At 37.9% G+C, this 21,306-nt stretch overlaps 1 protein-coding gene across 1 annotated transcript in view; it reads left to right on the top strand.

The window, feature by feature from the left end:
• The window catches only part of LOC108682082, a 34,335-nt gene extending 15,295 nt beyond the window's left edge, over nucleotides 1–19,040 (top strand). The window contains exon 3 of the mRNA XM_018171194.1: nucleotides 15,204–19,040. Within this exon, the coding sequence (XP_018026683.1) occupies nucleotides 15,204–17,369 (2,166 nt within the window). The 3' untranslated portion in view covers nucleotides 17,370–19,040. The remainder of the gene's footprint in view (nucleotides 1–15,203) is intronic.
• Nucleotides 19,041–21,306: the final 2,266 nt, after the last annotated feature.

Raw genomic sequence — 21,306 nt, 5'->3', positions numbered from 1 at the left:
GGGACGTCTTGTCTCGATATCGTCCTGAATTTACACCGAAAGTTGAAAATTGTCTCTTTTTTAATCACAAATCTGGAAATTCCCTTCGTGGATGGTCTCATCTATTATAAAATATAACGAAGGATTGATGCTTCCGGCATATTTTCTTCTATTCCACCTATGTCATGTCTGAATAATGCTATCTTATGTATTCGCTTGTATGGCAGGCATCGCGAGCCTGTCGAAAAACAAGCATTTTATCCTAAAGGATGGAGTCTGACTGAACACTCCACGTAACTTCGACCGGATTTGTGGTCCTAATATGCGGATTGTGGAATGGAGGCGATACTCGAGTCTGCCTATAGTTACCCAACAAAAACGTGGCGTTGGCCAAGATATGGGCGACTGCCGTGTGTGGCATAACATAATTAAAAACCAGTTCGCCATGTAAGCTTTACAGTCGAACGGCAAGAACTAACTTGACGGCATGTACGATGTCATGACGGAAAATGAATAATATGATGAACTGAAGACTCAAGGAAGTTGCAAGATATTATTTTAGATCGTGCGCGTGAAACTGAGTGCATCTCTCAGCCTCAATGCTTAAATTACATTAATGAGTATACTTACATTAATCGATCGCAGAAAATATTTCGAATTAGTTTGATAATTGTGAATTGTTAGAAAATTATAATTATCATGAATATTATTTCTCAAAATTAGAGCCAAAATTTGTGGGAATTTTTTTCTGCAAAGGCTCCGCTTGATACTGTGCAAGACGTTCTAAGACGGACCTGAGACGTTTTCGAACAGTCTTTATGGGTATATATTTGGCAATAATGTTGTACTGGTTATGATTTGGCTCTGTGATGAGGACACCGAGTTCGGAGAAAAGTGCAAGTCATTATATCGCCGTATTCACAGGAGTGATAAAGGTCGACCCTGCACTAGATAACGCATGCACAAACGCACAATCACGCAGTCAGTTGTTGCTGGATGATTCTGGCAGCCAACAAAACTGCGACGGATTGACAGCTTCAAGTCACTGCTTGTCATCCTAGTTCATCGGCAACAACAAAGTTCTTAGAATGACAAAGTCCGGTAAAAATTAGTGAAGAAAGCAATCGTTGTGCTTGAAACTCGACTTCTTCAGTCGCCGAGAAAGTGATTGACAGTTACGTCTCCCCAATGAATTGGAATTAAAAAAAAAGCGAAAAGGCGTTTGCCAAAATTGCTTAGTTAACATTCATTTCGTAGTGCACTAATGATTTTTTTAAGACGAAGAACAATCAGTAATTATTGATAGATTTAAAACCGTAAGGTTTGCTCTTCAAAAAGGATAATTCTGAAAGATTGGTTGCTTATTTATGAGTAATTAGCAGTGGAGATTGTCAAAATTGCAGTGGAGATTTACCAACCACATATCATGGCCTTCCAGAAGTGAATACAATAAAAATGTAGATACCCCATCTACCATTTCGTAATTTCATATTATCATTAACCAATTTAAATTGATTGGCTCGCGACTCCAATATCTAATTTGGATCTAATTCATTCATTTTGATCTAATCTAATCTAGTCTAATGGCAGAAATTGAAAATTGGCCCGCGACTCCAATATTCCAATTATTTTTCCATTAGAGCTTTTTTTCCAATCCATTTCTGCCATTAGAGCTCAACCCCCCCACCCGCGCCAGGACGAATTCTAGTGTGCAGAATTTCATATAAAATGGGCGAAATTCAATCCACTGCAAGCTTTCATAGTTTTTCAAATCAATCTGTTTCTTTTTGCGAGAAAACTTCCACCTATTTCGTTTTGAAATCGTTCGTCGCGCTCTTTTTGAGTATTCTGTGCAGGTGCACCAGTCAATTTGCTTTCACTGTCGAGTGAGTTTTATTTTGATTCCTAATGAATTTGATGTCATGAGAAACAGCATTCATTTTGAAGCTGCACAATGGCTGAATGTATGTAAGAAACTCTGCTTCCCATTAGCAAACGGGCTAAATCTTAATTAAGCTCGGGAAATTGAACAATTTTATTCGCCGCAGGTGAGGGAGAAGAGGACATCCATTTCGTTCGTCCATTCTTCAAAAATACACAAGTGATTTTAGCTTCTTATCGAAATAATCAAGCTTATATGTCTAATTGTTAAATCCTTTTAGACGCGCGTTGCTTGTTCCTTAATAGATTGAAACGCAATTGTTCCTTCTCACTAGAACTCTACATCCTCTGACCAAGGAAGACCAGATTCGTTTCATCCTAGCAAATTGAAATATTCTACTAATTCACATTATAAACAAAAGGATGAATGTAAACCATACAAATTTTCGTAATTTATAATGCCTTGGTCTCCATTATTCTGATACATTTTAATGTTGAAAAAAATTCCACAATGCATTACTCCTTCCATCAAGAAACATTCTTTCGATTTCACCCCCAATCAGCCACTCAGACACGCAACAGGATGCCACTGATTGACTGACTATCATTATGATCAGTGATGCCGATACTGTAATTTTGTTCACGGAGTTTGTCTACGCAACTGCAGGATTTAGATTCTTCGCGAAGAGTTCACTTTATTACCATGGCAGGTCCTATATAAGTTGTTCAATGCCTTGCTGTAGGAGCTGCGAGGGGGACGGAGAGTTCACTCGTGCTACGTTCAAAAGACGACACTGAATGCTTTTTTGAGCAATATCCCGGATGGTCAGGTTATGTGCCACTACCCTCAGCAAGTGGCAAGCAACACCATGCATTTTCTATCAGCTGGCTTAAATTTGGGCATCGGCTGACGCAAAAGAGGGCATCAGTCGGCTCATTTGGGGGCAGATGCGCGGTGGCCGCATTCAAAGTTACCTTCGGGCCCCGGTGGTGAGGCGAGCTGGCTAGCGACGGCTTGAATACAGCGGAAGACGAAGGCGGCCATAGACCAGGGTGACCATAGACCATATCAGGTTGACCATAGACCAGGACGTCCTAAACTTAACACAAGGGCATGAAAATAAGAATTAATTTCGTGCGTATAGGGAACGGATTTCATGCAGAAATTGGGGGAGTTTGTCGGCTCCGGCGAGGTCGTTTGAGAAGCTTGCTGTGCGGTGGTCACGTTCGCCGTGCGGCGTCTGTCACGTGTTGGTAACGGGCCGTGACCGCCCGGACTGTCGCTAATGACAGGGCCGTGTAAAGTGACCGCGCATACCTGTCAAAAACTGTGAATTTTTTGCTAGATGTGACCGAGTCAATAACTATGGAATAATAACCGTAAACGTCTGATGAAGATTATAGTTTTGGCCAGTAGCGGCGCGATACAGACTGACTCGTGTGCCCCGTATATCTGTTGAGAATTGTAAATCTTACAATATGTGTCAAAACTACCAATTAAAGAATATGGTCAACGATGATTAAACCTTATGAAAAGACAGTCTCCTAACCTTGAAATTCAAAATATTGATTGGTAGGTGACTTGGAAATATGTTAATTAAGCATGATAAGGTCTCACAACACTCATGGACATGTCTTTCGCTTGTCAAAAATTACCCTAATTTCTTCTGGGTGTGCAGACCTTCTTGTACAAGTCATACAATAGAATAGAATTGTTGGCACTGAAGAAATAGGCCCATGACCTATTCAAATTGCAATGCAACTCCAGCATCGGAACAATGCCCACAATCCGGCACAGGTTGCGAGAATAAATTTCACACTAATGATTCACTAAAATTGAAGACGATTTCTCTCTTAATTTTCATTAGCCGTTTTTAGGTCCAAATGATCAGATTTACGACCATATGGGCTCGTTGTGAGAGCTGAGTAAAAAGGACCAGCTGGTGTCAGGCAGAACGAACCGAACGCAAAAAACTGATTAGCTCATAAAATAGCAATTGCATGAGGAGATAGTAGTGCAAGGAAGAATGAGTTATCGGCGACGCATCAGTACAATTTGACCCCTACTCTAATAAATATTAGAGTAGGGGTCAATATAAATATATAAAGTGCCGTCAATTGGATGATGGTGAATGGATGCGCCATATGGCGTTACAGTTTCAAACTTCAAATACTGCTGCTTTCATTTAATAAAATTATTTAGACTTGCAGAGTAGCATCGGACTCTGATGTCTGAAATATACACCATTTATTTACTGAAGTCATTGTTTAGATAATTAAGTCGTATATAACATATTGCACTTGAATATTTGAATCGTAAAAATATCTATTTTTACGTATTTATTATCGCAAAAACGTAAAATATCTTTTTTACGTTTTACGTATATTATATATTTACATTGATTTTAGGCTTAGCTAACACATTTACATTCTTATTGAATTCTGTTGATGGTTTCCGTGCTTGAGTTTCTTATATCGAATGCCAAACGCTACGTCGCACTCCTCATACCACTCTGCGTGTACAACTACCCACATTCCACTCCCTTCACACCACTCCACTCGTACCACTCTCCTCATACCACACCCTCATGCCACTCCCCTCACACCCATCCTTTTATTTTACAGCACTCACACCACTCCCCACACACTACTCCCTTCATACCACTCCTCACATACCACTCCCCTCATACCACTCCTCACATACCACTCCCCTCATACCATTTCTCACATACCACTCCCCTCATTCCACTTCTCACATACCACTCCCTCATACCAATCCCCTCACAGAACTCCACTTGTACCACTCCCCTCACACCACTCCCCGCCTATCACACCCATCCCCCCGTCACCCCACACCCTCACACTCCCACTCTCTCTCTCGGAAGACCGCATCCAGTTTCCGGGTCTCGGTTTTTGATGGCTCGGCGCAGTCTTTCCCTGACCTCGATTTGTTCCCCTCCCTTCCCCATCTCACCTTCCCCCTCCCTCCCCATCTCGACCCCCTCCCCTACCTACTATGCATTCAGCCTTCTCTTCTTCAGTCACAAGATTTCATTCATTCGTCTCATTACTAAACAGTCGAGCCATTTTTAAGCGGCTACACCGATGATCGGTATTGAATACAATTCAAATATACAGTATTTCATGAATAACAGTCGTCAGGAACACTGCAATCGGCAGATTATTATTAAATTGAAAAATTGTTTATGAGTTAATGATACAATCTTCTATTATTTTTAAGTAGTTTATGCTCATTATTTTTTGCATTTTATGACCTATAAATATTGTAGTCAGCTTAGATTGCATGCCATTCATAGCTTTCCGAGGGTCTTAATAGCCAAAGCTTCTGCATAAAACATGTACTGAAATATGTTCTGTTACAAGTGAAATATATTCTGCTTTTCTCGTAGTGGAAATAATGGAAATATTTGTTCAGATTCTAACACACAACTGATTACACGGCCATCGAAGAAAAAAAGCACTTGCAATTCGTAATCTTTCGATAGTTTCAAGTATTATAGAGTAACTAATACGACAAATTTGATTTATAACCAAAATACTATGCGTTGATTCGAGACAACTATTCTCATTCTAAAAACCTTAATACAGATTAGTGCATATAAATTAAATTGCATTGCTTACTTCAGCATGGAAAGCTTAATCAGGGTTTTTGCTGGCAGTGGCAAGCACAATACGCAAAAGTTCAAGTCGGTTTGAAATACGTAGGTTGAAATAAAACTTTGCTATATGATCTCGATGAGGCGGCCTCTCAAAGCTGCGTCGACAGAGGCCCACACTTCATGAAAGGGTATCATTATTATTAATGATCAAATTCATTAATTACTTCACAGAAATGCAGTATCAAAAGTGAACTACATGAATTTATATCAACTGATAACAATCTTATGTAAATTCGAGGAGGAGTGCGTATGTCTATTAGAAATCTCCTATCCTTTTGCAAGAGAAAGTGACAGACAATAAACAAACTGTTCAAACATTTTATTGGCTTACCAGGCAAACTCAAGAACTTTCATTCGTGTTGCTAACTTAATTTGCACATCTCCTGAATACTCTTGTGGTGGATAACTTTCTCTCAAACGCTAACTTGTGTTACATTGCACAATGGTGACATCATTGTATTCCTACCTACTCTACTTCTCTTTGAATCAAAGTACTATCGCTATCTTGAAAATCTTTCTATTTTCGTGCACATCTGAAAGCTAATAATTTTTTGTCTAAAAATTTTTCGGCCTTTTGGTCGAAAAATAAATTTTGGGCATGAATTATCTGCATAGCTTTAGTTGGTGTGATTTATAATGTAACTTCGGTGTAAGAATAATAAAAGTTAAAATGTTCATTGCTCAGTTACAGCATCTATCGTCTAAAAAATTGACTCACTTAAAAATATGACAAAATTAATTTGATCGGACTGAAAGTTGTGTTTTTGAATCTCAAAATCTTAATTTCTATTTACGCCCGTGGAAACCGGAAGCGAACATTATATTCATTTAAAACTGCTGGCAATGCATCGTAAACCGAATAATCTACCAAGAATTTGTAGTGTGTCTCATGGAACTCTTACGTACGTGAATTGTGGCTTAATTCTGCAGGAATTCATCATTGTAGTTTTATCCACAAAGTTTATTTGAGATCTGAATGGCTGACATACGAACAATTTAAATACTAACATTTCGATTCGAACTTATGGATGAGATTATTGAAATTTAGAATTTTGCATCCATCGTAGTTGAAATTAAAATACTTAGTTAATTAGTTACCTAATTAGCTGGACAAATAATATCTCGTGGACTTCCCAATTTTATATGAATTTAGAAAAAGTATGCTCATTGATTATGAATGCATAAAAGGAGTTGACTGCATTATTAACATCTTTTACATATCAAACAAGTAGAGATTCAATTTTTGGAGCATCAGGGTTTATTACGGCATTGAGGTTGCATAAATAAAATGTTCGTTGAAATTTTTTAAAATGTAGAAACCTTGACAGTGAAAATGAACGAATATTTAATTCTTGGAGAGTCGTGAGATTCATGAGTCATGAAAGAAGTAGTAGCTAGGCATCTGTGTCGAGTTATTCACCTATGATATGAATGAGCCAATGCATGATATGAATGAGCCACTGCACGATATGAATGAGCCACTGCATGATATGAATGAGCCAATGCATGATATGAATTAGTCACTGCATGATATGAATGAGCCACTGCATGATATGAATGAGCCAATGCATGATATGAATTAGTCACTGCATGATATGAATGAGCCAATGCATGATATGAATGAGCCAATGCATGATATGAATGAGCTGGCTGCGAACATCATTCATTTTCAGCCGCGGCAGTCAGAAATAAGACGTGCGGTATTGAGGTCTCTGTGTTTACTCAGCCAACTGATGATGAGTGCACTGAACAATCCTCATGTTCGTCATCTGGGGAGGCTAAATAGAAAGTGATATTGATGCTATTTATTATATATACTGGGTAGCAAATTAAAAATATTATGTGAAAAATATTGTGAAACTAAATTTCTAAGGCTATTAAAATTTTTATTGATGGAGCAATATGACACGAAAATTGTTTTGTGAATTTAAATTTTTTCATTATTCTAAATATTGCTTTGAAAATATTGAAGTGTATAGTATATGTTTAAATATATATAAGATTGATGTTCAGTTTCTCTCACTGTTAGCCAAAGCGGAACTTAAGAAGCTTGCCAGGATAGATATACATATTTCTATAACAGTTGAGAAAATATTCACCTATTGAACTTTATGTGATCGAGTGGGAACGCTAATTAACAATTAATATATAATAGTCCACCTTGATAATAACATGTGACTTATCTACCCGCATCCTCGAAGACATCTCCTGCAATATATATTTTATGATAAAAATTAGGCGTCCGAATTTTAATAAAGAACAACGAAACAAATTGATCAAAATTGAAAAATTGAAATCATCTCAATGAGGAATGTGTGAATAATAATTATTCATCCTAAAATTATTCTATCATTAATGCTCGTATTACACCAAGAAAAGGGCAGATAATATCTAGCTTTTTAATTGGAAAGATTCAATTTTACTCGGAAAAATAAACAAATAGGAGTCGTGTCGCTTGTTAAAATAATTTTATTCCGATAAATTATTAAGAATTAGCAGCACTCACTGGAAAAGAGTAACTGAAAATGAAGTCTGCGTGTTCATTAAAGAATTTATTCAGTTTCGTGCTCTGCGCGACGCTGCGGCCTGAATGTCGCGCGATCTCTCGGCTAATTTAGACTGACTGTCCATGAATTGGTCTACAATAATTTGCGTCAGAATAATCTACAATAATCTACAATAATCTACAATAACCTGCGTCAAAATAATCTACAATAATTGGTCATGGATGAATTGGTCTACAATAATTTATAATTCATGACTTTCATTTAAAATTTATTTGACAACATTAAAACTGCATAAAAAATGTAGCTTGTTGCTGAAGATGAAGGATCAGGAATACTTTCATCTCTGAGAAATTTACGTTAAATAGACTGAAGGGCAGGTTTCTTCTACACAACGTGGCTTTAGTAATCGGCAATTTAACGCTTTTTAAATTAGTATCAGTTTGAGTTACTTAAGTCGGGGTCAAGAAAGCCTTGATTGAAGATATTCTTTATTTCTTCATATACTGGAATGTGCCGGGAACTCCAATTGGCATTGAAAAATTCGCCTACAAGCATTATTTAATGTACAACGGCGTAACGTTTAAATTTATGTACATACAAAAGTGACATTGCTTTTTAGCGCATTTTCTCATTTATGGGAAAAAATGCGCTATTGTGCTCGTCATATCTGTCCATCCGTTCGTTCGTGACTTCACGGACGGACGGACGGATGAGAAAAATGCGCTCTTTGACACTCACTGCAGTCAATACTGATGTAATTCTTTGTTCATTAGTGAACGCATTTATTCATTCAATTTCCTCATGATTCTTTTTAACTTTATATTCTTCCTGTTATTTTTATAGAATAGCAAATATTTCCTCTTCGCATTCTTCCCGAGTCAGGATTTGATCCGCGCTGGCGCTGCTTCTTGTCAGCGTTCGAGCGTATAAGCGACTTTCTCGAGGCTGCGTACGTACGTATATAGGGAAGCTCATGCGTGGCCGAGCTAATATAATACTCTTCTGCGCACGCCCTACGGGAGGGGCTAGGGAAGAGTGCAATTCGGCTTGATACGCCATTTAATGCCCAGTTTCATGGACTTTGTACTAACTAAGCTGTAGTTTGAATATAAGTAAAGTTCATGTTAGTGGTATTAATAGAAATTTTAAAGTGATGGGGCTGAATTAAATTTTAATTTACAATTTACTGTTTAGATTTACCGGGAATAGCACTAGGTACGAAAAAATTATAATAATCCGATTGAAACCGTGAAATTATGTACTCTTTATTATGATGAGCTTCATTCTTCGGAATAACCATACTAATATTCAAATTCAACAACTTTTTCTATATTCAAATTCAACAACTTTTTCTCAGTTTAAGACATATCCTCACCATAGTTTGAATTGTTATTCAAGTCAAGCGACGCAGACTCAGGTCACATGGAGGCCTGGAAGCGTAAGGTAAGAGGCCTGTTGAGCGTATCCAGGTCGAGGGACGGTCTCAGTTTTGGAGAAAGTTAAGGCGGCGAGCCTCTGAAGAAAGAAAGTTTTTGTCTGGCTTGCGCATCATCGTAGGCCTGGATGGACTGGCAGGGTAGCAGCTTCATGTCAGTTCCTGGTCAGGGCATATACTTTCAAAAAATATAACTCAGTACTCACTGCAGTGAATGACAGAGAGCGCATTTTCTTGTCGACGAAAACTTCAGGTCACGGACGGACGGACGGACAGACGGACAGACAGGAAGACAGACGGACGGACGGACATGGCGAGCACAATAGTGAATTTTTTCCATAAATGAGAAAATGCGCTAAAAAAAGTTAAGAGATCGTAAGTTCATCAGCCAATCATTGACGGCCTTTTAAGCAAAATCCACCAATCATAGACAAGAAAATAGAGCGTAAATACTCATGTTCACTTAGCGAATTTTGAAAGAATGGCTCCAGGTCCTCAGAATGTAAATGAAGTTTCCGAATTCTAGGCTGTGAATTCAGATTATGTGTTCGAGCCTGATGGAATAATGTCAGAATAACCTATTTCTATAAATATTATGTAAAGCGATGTTAACTCCGAAAAATGTACGTTAAATAGACTTAAGGGAACGTTTCTTTTAAACAACGTGGCTCTAGTAACCGGCAATATAACGGTTTTTAAATTAATAATTTTTAATAAAAATAAACTCAACATGAATTAAGTACATCAGCGCAAAATTGGTGGCCGCCATGTGCCATACAATTTCTAGATTCAAATCATTTATGATTTTTATGTCCTACAATGCTTTAGAAAATAAATATAAAATTATATAAATAAGTATTGAAGAAGAATACTTATTTATATAAAATTATATAAAGAAGTATTACTACAAGGCGAAAAGTCACGCAATAGATTTCAATGCAATAAATTATTTCTGAAATTCTCTTAAAATGTTAGTTGGAATTGGTTTACGAACAAAAGCCAAAACATATCGACATAAATAGAAATTTTTTATTTCATGTGAGTAATTCGAATTTTGTCCCTTTTTCAATATCCATAACCTAATTTTACTTCAAGTTGCAGGTAGAAAATCCTATTAGCCTTTTATTAATACTTGAGAAAATCTTTTTGTAAAACGACTCAAAACAGCAGGAATTTAGGATTGGTTTATTCGAAAATTTCGGCGAATATTTGGAAAGCTGCGAGGTCAAATAGCAGTGGAGGCTTGCCGATGAAACTGATCTTGCATTTCAAGTATTTTGTGACCTGATTCTTAAAAAAACATATTTTGTGTCGCGCATGCAATGGTAGAAAAGCCATAAATTTCGAGAACTCTCTCAAAATTACCAAGCTTGTGACCTGCATGCAATATATAGTAGAAAGCCTTAAAGATTTTTCGACCGGTATAGAGAAGCGTCCGGCATGTCTGCGTTGCATGTTAAAGTAAGAGACCCATAGAAATTCAACCTACTGGTAAGATATTTCTTTCCTAGACGATGCTGGTAAAAGGCTTACTATTCTTAGAATTTTTTAAATGCGCAATTGCGCATATATATAATTTAACTGCGTAGCTGATGTTTGTTTTTACGCATTTCGTTTTATCGCTTTCGAGGCAATACATGCCAGTGGATCACGCATCAATTATAAAAGAGGATAACCGAATATCGAAATTAAAGAATCATGTCCTTGTGTTTATTATATATAATAATCATTATAATATGTCCTGTAATCATTAATAATATTGTCGATGATACGTATCATTGAGCCATTATTCTTCCATCAGCTTCCTCTATATGCATGCAATATCGTGAGGTGCCAAAGAAAGAAAAATTCTCAGCAAGTAAAGATTTCGGTGTTCAACAAATAATTGTCTTAGAATTTATTGTAGGTTACATTTTCTAATTTGGCAGATTGTTATCCCACCATGACATCCTATATGTTCACGTCCATTTCCAGAAAGTTAAAATAGAAAGTTACCGTCGAATGTCCACAGAGCAGACAATTCGAGGAGAAACCAGAGCAACGGTGCACCTTATTAGCAAACTGTAACTTTACATAGACTGGCAATTCTAATTAATTGCTTAGTAATTATATGGAATATATAACTAGTTTGAAAGGTAATATGATTGGGCAATAGCTTGAATAACAATTCGGGTTACTTCCAAGAAGTAGCATGAATTTACGCTTCCATGAAAAAAAAAAGATATAATTTGCACCATTATTCCCTTTCTTTATTCATGTCTTACAGTTAATATTGCTCCATTATAATTTGAAAATTTTTTGCAGGTGTACTGAAAAATTAAATATTATAATGTTACTCCTAAACTAAGAATGCGTAAAAGTTGCTAGATAATCTAGGTCATGATGGCGGCTAAGTTAACCGAAAGCGAACTCAAACTCAAATACCTTATGGATAAAGGAAATTCCTAGAGCTCTTCCGGTTTAAGAGAGAACACTGAGGTATGGACTGCGTAATTATGGGTTGGAGCTTTAGAAAAAACGGAACCTTTGAAAATACACATTAAATAAGTTAAGATGATATACGAACTTACAAATTGTGCGAATTGCTCTTTAGAAGAAAATAGATATAATTTCGTATATAATTATCAACGATTTGATAATTAAGGCCGTCGGAGCTGCAGTATTTAAAATAAGTTTGTATAGTGATTATATAGGCATAGGCTCTTCCATTCTACCACCGAATTTCGTTTTGTCCACGTACAGACAACGACTACATCTGAGATAACGTTGACCATTATTGACATGCGGTGCATAGCAGAGAAATGCGGTGCATAGCAGAGAAATGCGGTGCATAGCAGAGAAATGCGGTGCATAGCAGAGAAAAAGAACGTAGGCCTACCGGGAGTAGTCCACAGGAAGAGTATCGGCAGAGTTTCTAAAAAAAAACACGCATGCTTTCCGTAACAGGTGCGTACAGTAGGTCAGATACGCTGCGTCTTGTAGCCTAGCCATACGCCTGCAGATGGTCGAGCCAAGTTGCTGTACGCAATGGTAAAGCAAGCGTAACTCACTGTCTAGAATTTGCAAAAAAAAACATTTAAAATGCAATTTTTAAATCCCGATGCTCATTCACCGGCTTAAAAAAATAATCATGTAATTGTAAAAGGTGTCAATTTACATAGATTTATTTGATGAAGGGTGACTATTGGAGTCTGTTGAAAACAAATTTATTCACCAGGTAATAATAGGCATATATGGTGAAAATAGTTGAATATTTGAGTTTTAGTTTTCTTATTATCATCAATTATGTAGAGAAGGCCAATAATATAATGACATCGTCTCACTTGCACACCAATTCGAGACTTCATTCTGAAACTCTTGTATACAATCGAACGTTAAATTTTGCTTCTACAGTTAGGTTTAATTATTATATATACGTTTGACTTGTTGCTTATTAAACTTAGGTCGATATATTCGCAATTGAATAAATTTGAATGACAATATTTAACATTATACTAGCATTTAGCTGAAAAAATGCAATAACTCAAATTCATTATGAAAAACCAATTGCGATCGTTAAAATTTCATTATATTATCCCTGAACGTTCCAAATATTTAATTTAATTACATTATTACTGAACGTTCCAAATATTAAATTTAATTGTATTATCACTGAACGTTCAAAATATTTAGTTTATTTGTACTAGAACTGAATGTTAAAAATATTTAATTTGATTGCATTATCACTGAAAGTTCCATATATTAAGTTTCATTTTATTACCATTGAACGTTACAAATATTTAATTTCGTTGTATTATGACTGAACGTTCTATCAAATTGCAGGTTCAGACAAACTTCTTCTGCATTTAACAATTAAACAACTTACACATTATATTTTTGCTTAAACGAGAAATCAATCCGAAAAAATCATCATGTCAAATTGCCAGTTCAAAAAACATACCGTTCAAATTGCCGGACAAATGCTTGAGCAATGTTGCCAGTTTCTTCCTCACACTTTCACCAGCTTCAACTCTTACAACTTCCCCAGCATAAGAACTTGCATGTGATGCGGCTTCATAAAGCGCGTGGCTGGCAAAGATGAGCATCCGGCGAGTTCTATCAAAATGTAGAGTTGTTTTGCTGCCTCTTCTCCCCATAGCTTCTTTATTCTTCTCTTGCCTTTGCTTATCTTTCTGTAAATAAGCTCTTCATAAGTTATTCTCTTCGTAAAAATCGTTAACAAATCGTATTTAAGGCAATTACAGTTAAACTGGTTTTTGCCGCAGCAATTTATAAACAAAATTTACGTCGAAGACTGCACATTGAAAGGATGTGAATCTATTTAAAATCGTAAGAATTTCAAGAGCCTGTACTCTTGGTTTGAATTAGTTCGCTGCACATTGCAAACAATGCAACATTAGTTCGCTGCACATTATTTGCATTATTAAATTCACATTGCACAGTCAAACACGTTCGAAATTTGTTCGAATTTTGGTGGTATTTTAAATGTCACTGAGAAGCTTCGTTCCTCAAATGTGCTCAAATTGCAAACTTGTTTTATCACAAAAACCTGAAATATGAATTTAATTCTTGAGTGTTTATCTCAGATAGTTCACCAAATAAATCTCTGTCGATGCTGTGCTCAAGATAATACACAAATAATATTTCACAGTCTTAGCTTTTAACTAAAGAAATCATTCAAATTTCAATTCTAATAACTCAAAGTCTCTGCAAGGCATTTCCTCATTAAAGCTTGAGAATAATTTCATCTCGTCTCTTTTTATGGGCACCGTCGCTTTCTTCAATAAAAGTGAGAAGCGTTGGGCAGGCGGCGAAAGTAGAGGCCGGAGGCAGGCCAGCAACGAGGCTATTATTCATGGCACGTAGACCACCGCTCTCACTCGCTCACACACCACGTCTTTAATCGTCAAAGTTCTGTTCTGAATTTAAACAATGTACTGATGAAATAAAACTGGACAGATTAGTTTCGGTTATCTGATAATAGTGTTGCACAATCATCATCTCAATATCATTAGATTAGCACAATAAATCGTTGAATATTTAATCCTAAAACTGAGTAAAATTAATGCGGTCTTTTCCAATTTCCTTTCCAAAATGTATAATATTTAAATTTTCCAACATAAATTTGCATTTATTTGTACAAATTTGTATTTACTAATAAAAATTCAGCAAGTAAACTGAAACCAGTTGTGAGGCACTCGATAAAAATTCAGAAATCCACTCACTTAAATGAAAACAAGGAAAAAAATCGACAAATATTTTGAGTATTTGCTTTACTTTCGGTCGAAATTAATTAAATCGGTAACGGTAGTCGTCCATGTTATTTTACTAATCCAAATATATTCAGTTGCATGAGCAAGCGAGCTCTAATTAATGTCGATTTCATATTGAATCAGCTTACATTTTTACTCGTGTTTCAAAACAGGCAGCAAAGCAGTCGATCTTACTACAACCTGACAGGACCTGATGTTTTCTTTGGTGATGTCATTGTTTATGTATAGATCCTGCAAGGTTGGATATGTACCTCTTTCTTAGTTGCGATTGCACTATCCTGATCAAATTCTAAGTGAAACCTGTGAAAAGTCTTTGACTGGAAGAAGCCAACTTGTTGAAGGCGATGAGAAAAAAATAATTTCTTGCTACTCTCTATTTCCCAGAACTTTTCCGGCTCGATGAAACATTGCATTACATTGCACGTCTCTAACTGTTGTTTTGTTTCAGGTGTGGGCCAATGACGGTGAGGCAGAAAAACCTGACGTGGCGGTGAAAGCCTTGGAGATCGACGGCAAGGCTGTTGCACAAGACAGATCTTCAGACGCGGCTTACATGGACGAAAGTCATACCCCTTCGGACCAAATGGCTGTAGAGTCTATTGATCGTCACTATTCTGTGCAAGCTCCTCCACCTCAGCAACTTATGCAGGGAGGTCCTATCCCGTTCCCAGTGTCTCTTGCGGCCAAACCAGGCAGTCTTGTTCTCCCAGGCCATCCTTACCTCCAGCAACCTAGACGTCCGGTTTATGGCATGCCGCACCACAGGCGAAATTTCCCTCCTCCAGCTGTGGCTAAGATTCCTCATCCGGTACGACCTAGCTATTCACCGGCTCCTGCGTTGGGTCAGATCCCAAGGCAACAGGCCCCCCGATTCGCTCAATTCAACCCTCCTCCACCTCGATCATTTAATCCTACTCCTCACCCATTCAACATTCCACCCCCTACAGCAAGAGCAAGTTTTCCTAATCACAATGGAGTATTATTAAATGTTCCCACTGGAGAACCCGTATACCAGCCGCCGCCACCACCACCTCCTCCTTCTCATCCTTCCCCTGCAGCGGCTCCACCGCCCCCTCAAAATTCACTTCAGAACGAAGGACCTGATTTTGGAGAACCTAAAAATAATGATTTAATAGAAGAAAGTGAATCTTCCAGGGTGGTTCAAGCCCTAAGCCCGCCACCACAAGTACCAACTCCTTTGTCACAAACAGCAAAAAAACTCAACATTGAACAAGATCAATATGTCCCACCCGCCCAAATTGAACCTCGTCAGCCAATTTCTAACAGCAAAGATCAAATTGCTGTAGAAAGTCACCGGGAAAATGTATACGTACCACCAACAGCCGGGGGCCCAATTGAACAATGGCCCTCATCCGCTCCTGACATGCCTCAGATTGTTGGATTGGATGTGAAATGCGACAAGAATTTGATGAAAGTGAGAATAGAATTTGATAAACCATTTAACGGGATAATATTTAGCAAAGGACATTACAGTAACGTTCATTGCGTTCATTTACCAGCTGGTCTTGGAAGGACTCACTCCACCTTTGATGTGTCTATTAACTCGTGCGGCACAACCGGCAACACTGAGAATGGATTGTACGGGTACGGTAGTCAAAGTGGATCTGGCACTTATTTTGAAAATACAATTGTTATTCAGTATGACCCACAGGTTCAGGAAGTGTGGGATCAGGCAAGGAAGCTCAGATGTACGTGGCATGATCAGTACGAAAAATCAGTGACATTCCGTCCATTCGCAGTTGACATGCTTGACGTAGTGAGAGCTGATTTTGCAGGTGACAATGTTGGCTGCTGGATGCAAATCCAAGTAGGTAAAGGGCCTTGGGCTTCAGAGGTTTCGGGCTTGGTAAAAATTGGACAAACCATGACAATGGTTCTTGCCATAAAGGATGACGATAGCAAGTTTGATATGATGGTTCGTAACTGCATGGCTCATGATGGAAAGAGGGCTCCAATCCAATTGGTAGATCAACGCGGTTGCATCACTCGCCCCAAACTCATGTCAAGATTTACCAAAATAAAAGACTTCGGTGCATCCGCATCCGTGCTATCATACGCTCACTTCCAGGCTTTCAAGTTCCCAGATTCGATGGAGGTACATTTCCAGTGTACTATTCAAATCTGTCGGTACCAGTGTCCTGAACAATGCTCTGAAGGACTCTCTCATGGCTACTCAGGAGGAATTGCCAGCGCCCCCAGAGATCACAGACGAAAGCGCGCAGTCGATGACTCCAATGACGACAAAGACAATGAAAGTGACAAGGAGACAGACATCGGCGTCAACAGAGTCATTCAGGTGGTGTCAACGCGGGACTTGACATTCATCTTGGAAAAGAACGGTACTGACGCAGAAGAACTGCGGGAGATCATGAAGGAAACATTGGTCACTTCAGATGAACACAACGGTCTCGTTTGCATGTCAACCCCAGGATTCGCTGCAACGCTCATCGTTCTTCTCGGAATCTTGATTGTTTCATGCTTATTATCAGCGTTTATGTGCCTTAGGTTCAAAGCAGCTCCAGGAGGTGGTAGCATTATTTCTAGTTATGAGAACCCAGCATTTTTAAGAAAACAAGATTGCTTCGAATTCTAACAGAGCAGTAGCATTGCCAGTATTTCGATTATTGCTCATTTAACATAGATGAGACGGGAAATGTACTTTTGATGCATGGATGGTGTGAAAATTCCCCTCAATAAGTTTCTTTGTGAACTGACATAAATTTCCACCCCTTGGAAGATTCTCAAGAAATTCCAGATGTTTGTGAGTGATAATATTCTTGATGTGTTGTACATATTTAAAGAGCTCGAAGATACCGCTCAATTCACTTCGTAGTTAGAGTAGAGATAATATGTGAAAATTATTATTGGAAAAATGATGTACATGCCTAATAAGAAAATACCTATAGATTGGTTTTAAGCAATTAAACTTAAATGATAATAGTCCACATATCCCTCTATCTTCAAAGATCACATCGCATTTAAACATCTTATTTCAGAGAGTCACTTTTTGTTAACATTTATCTCATAATTGCTATTGCCCCGTCATGGCGTCTTCCTCCAAATGTACAGCACATTTTCCATTCACTTTGCTATAGTTTTCACGCTGAAGAGCTAAATATGATTTATTACTAACGAGTATTAGCGAGAAAAGAGCCAAACATTTGAGGAGATTATTAGGGCAAATTGAAAAAAATGAATAAATACTGATGGAAATTAGTGTTTAGGTTGACAAGCAACTCCTCTTTTCGTAATTGTTTCTGTCGTAGAGAAAAACAAAGTCAAGGAGGAAGTTCAAACATGAACAAAAGTTTCTGAAGTTTGATATTCTTCAATGCTTGCAGTTTAGTTGGAAATTGCGTTAAAAAAAATAGTATTCCGTTTTTACTTAAAAATAGTATTCCGGATCCACAGGACCTGTCATATAGAATAGAATAGAAGTGTCGGTACTGAAGAAAAATGTCCAATAAATTAGTTAGGATTCATCGTAAATCGCAATCAGTAAACTAGTAATCATGTAATGTTTGCAAAAAATGACCAAATTGAAATATATATTTATTTTCATAATGTATGTATTCACATATAATTTGACTGCCGAAACTTGTCTGCATTTCTAAATTGTGCACATCGACAGTAATTGGCAGCTGGAGACCTATTTAAAATAAAACCAGTGTTATAATACGAGCACAGCTCTTGAAATGTCGTATGAATACAAACTACGAGTGAGTGAACAATATAATTTCACGTCAACCATTAATATTTTCTATAGGAACATTGTTACTAATCCAGTATGTATATAATGTTTGGCATACTTCTTCTTAAGTTTGATGTGTTTGTTGAGTTGTTGCTTAGTTTATATGTTCCGTTGTTGATTGTTTTTTGAAAGTATTTATTTATTGAATGAATGTCGTGTGCCGTTGATTGTTTTAGGTCTTTGGGTGTGTGATAATGTTATTCCATTAAAATAAGTTAAGAGGATTGTTGAAAGGAAATTTGTCAACATTTCAGATATGCCAAATCTATCGAGTATAAAATTTGATTACAGCTTTTCAAGAGAATTAAACTAAAAAAAATGATTCGTAAGGTTTAATTTTGACGAGTGGATTCCGTTTATATCTAATAAAAAGAATTTTTAATTGATATAATATGTACTTTCTTTATATTAGTTGCAATGGCGATGGCTGGATAACGTGCGGGCCGTCAAGCCCGTGACGCCAGAACGACAAGGACAACTAGCGGCATTTGTTAAATAAAACATATGAAGAGACTTGTGTTTTTTTACTTATCTAATTCATTGAAATTTAAGTCGATACAACATTAATTTATCTTGTGGAGCGCGTGGCGCATTTATATATCAATGAAGAATTTAAATCCAGTACTAAAACAATACACAAATAAAAGAACTGGGGGGTTTTCCGTTTACCTATGGTAAGAATTGTATCACGTTTCAAAACGCAATAGAAGTTATTATTCCGGGCTGTCCTGTGTATGCAAACGGTGATGTAAATCACCAGTTTGTGCACAAGTTCCCAACTCTTTCAGTCTTGGTTTTTCATTCAAGAATTAATAAGGATTACTGTTCTGATATTTTTATGACGAAATTAACATTGTACGTCTGTTGGAGTAGAAGACCCGAGACAAGGTTTTTCTAACCGTGATGTTACTGGAATTTGATAAACGCCGAGTATTAAATTTTAATGTCGTATATTTATTATTTTTCTCATTATCCCCGCACAAAAAATCGGCATTTTTTATATCATTTATGCTTCGATATTGAGGGACATTGGATTATATGTGTACAAGTAATAATTTATTCTCCTGACCTGGTGTGTGGAAATAGAAAAGTGGATGCACGATGAAGTTAATTAAGGAAAGACTTGAGTGTGTAACAGGAAAAGAAAATTGATCGCATAAAACAGAGATAAATTCATACTTCACGACAAAATTCGTTCATAAGGATTATAATTTTTCATAGAAATTACGATTCGTAACCCAGTTTGTCGTTGGTGCGCAGGCGTTTCATTATAGAGAATATTGATTTTCGTTACGCTCTCTGAACGAAACACCGTAGCCAGCCTTGATAACACCAAATATTTCGTAAGCCATATGATGCTTTTATTTTACTCCCGCTACCAAGTCTCATCCACGCGACAACATTTCTTCTCGCGTCGAATCACCGACATGTGGAACAGCCTCCCCGATGACATCGTTGGCATTCCGAGTATGAACGCGTTCAAGAACAGACTAGATAAAGCTATGGAAAAATATATGTTCAGATTTGAAATGCCTAGCACCATATCGAACCCGGTGGAAGTCTAGTAGATATTTGAAACTATCGTCAGTCATGAAAAGATCCGGTCAAATAACACGATTTTATATCTTCTATGAACGAGTCACAAAAAATACAAAAATCGGCGACAGGCCACATCAGGCCTACTCTTCAGCGCCGACATCACTATGATATGATATGATTTGATATGATAGATATGATATGATATGATATGACATGATATGATATGATATATGATATGATATGATAGATGACATGATATGATAAAGAAGCTCAATAATTGACTAGCCAAATCTGGCCTATCGCCGATTCCAGACATAACAGAATTATTACAGCCTACTGGGGTTTCAAACCCACAACTCGCCGCTCCAATTTAGATGTTCTCAACCCCGGCCACCTCACTGATTTCGACCAGAAGTGCCAGTCAATGAAACTGGGATCGAACGCACAACTCACCGCTTCAATCCTGGTACTCTGGTGAGCCGTGATCAGATATGCCGAAGGCCAGTCGGTGCATAGTTGAACTAGTACAAGGTTGACCCATCAGAAGCCCATTTTTGCGGATGTAGTTTGTTGTTCGCCTGTGACGTCACTGATCTCAGTGACGTCACAGGCATTAACCAATCACCGAGATGCGATCAAACCAGTCAACCAATCCGTCGTGGGAATGACGGGTTTGTTTACGTTTCTCGATCTCAGTGACGCAAAAAGAAAGCTGAACCGAAAGACGGAACTTCTCGTGGGTCAACCTTATATAGTTCAACCATGAGTCGGTGTTGACAATAATCGAGCGGCTTCATGGAAACAGTAGATTTTCGATTGATCATTACTACGAGAAAATAATGCTCTCTGCCAATGGGAGCGCAGCCGTGGGTGACAAAATTGACTCGTTAACAGGCCCTGGGCCCAACGCCAACCATCAGCATGCAATATCTGTACATAGCCTCAGATCAATGAGCTGTGGGTAACTCCGGCTAACAGTAAATCCGCTTTGCATAACACAGCCACTGCTTCACAGCACCGGAGCACAACTGGCCGGAGCGCAACAGGCCCCACCGCAACAGAGGCGCAGGTTAGGTTAGGTTAGGAGTAGCCTGTTGCGGTAGGGCCTGTTGCGCTCCGGCCAGTTGTGCTCCGGCCTGTATGCGCTCCGGCCTGTGACTGAACGGCGCTGTTGTGTCGAAAGCCGTGAAGATGCCCGGCTGCGTTACGCTAGGGAAGGTATATGAATCGCACTGTGGAC

The sequence above is a fragment of the Hyalella azteca genome, unplaced genomic scaffold, assembly GCF_000764305.2.
Source record: "Hyalella azteca isolate HAZT.00-mixed unplaced genomic scaffold, Hazt_2.0.2 contig6680, whole genome shotgun sequence".
Lineage (NCBI taxonomy): Eukaryota > Metazoa > Arthropoda > Malacostraca > Amphipoda > Hyalellidae > Hyalella > Hyalella azteca.
The sequence above is the reverse complement of the archived record's forward strand: the minus strand, read 5'-3'. Positions and strand labels throughout refer to the sequence as shown.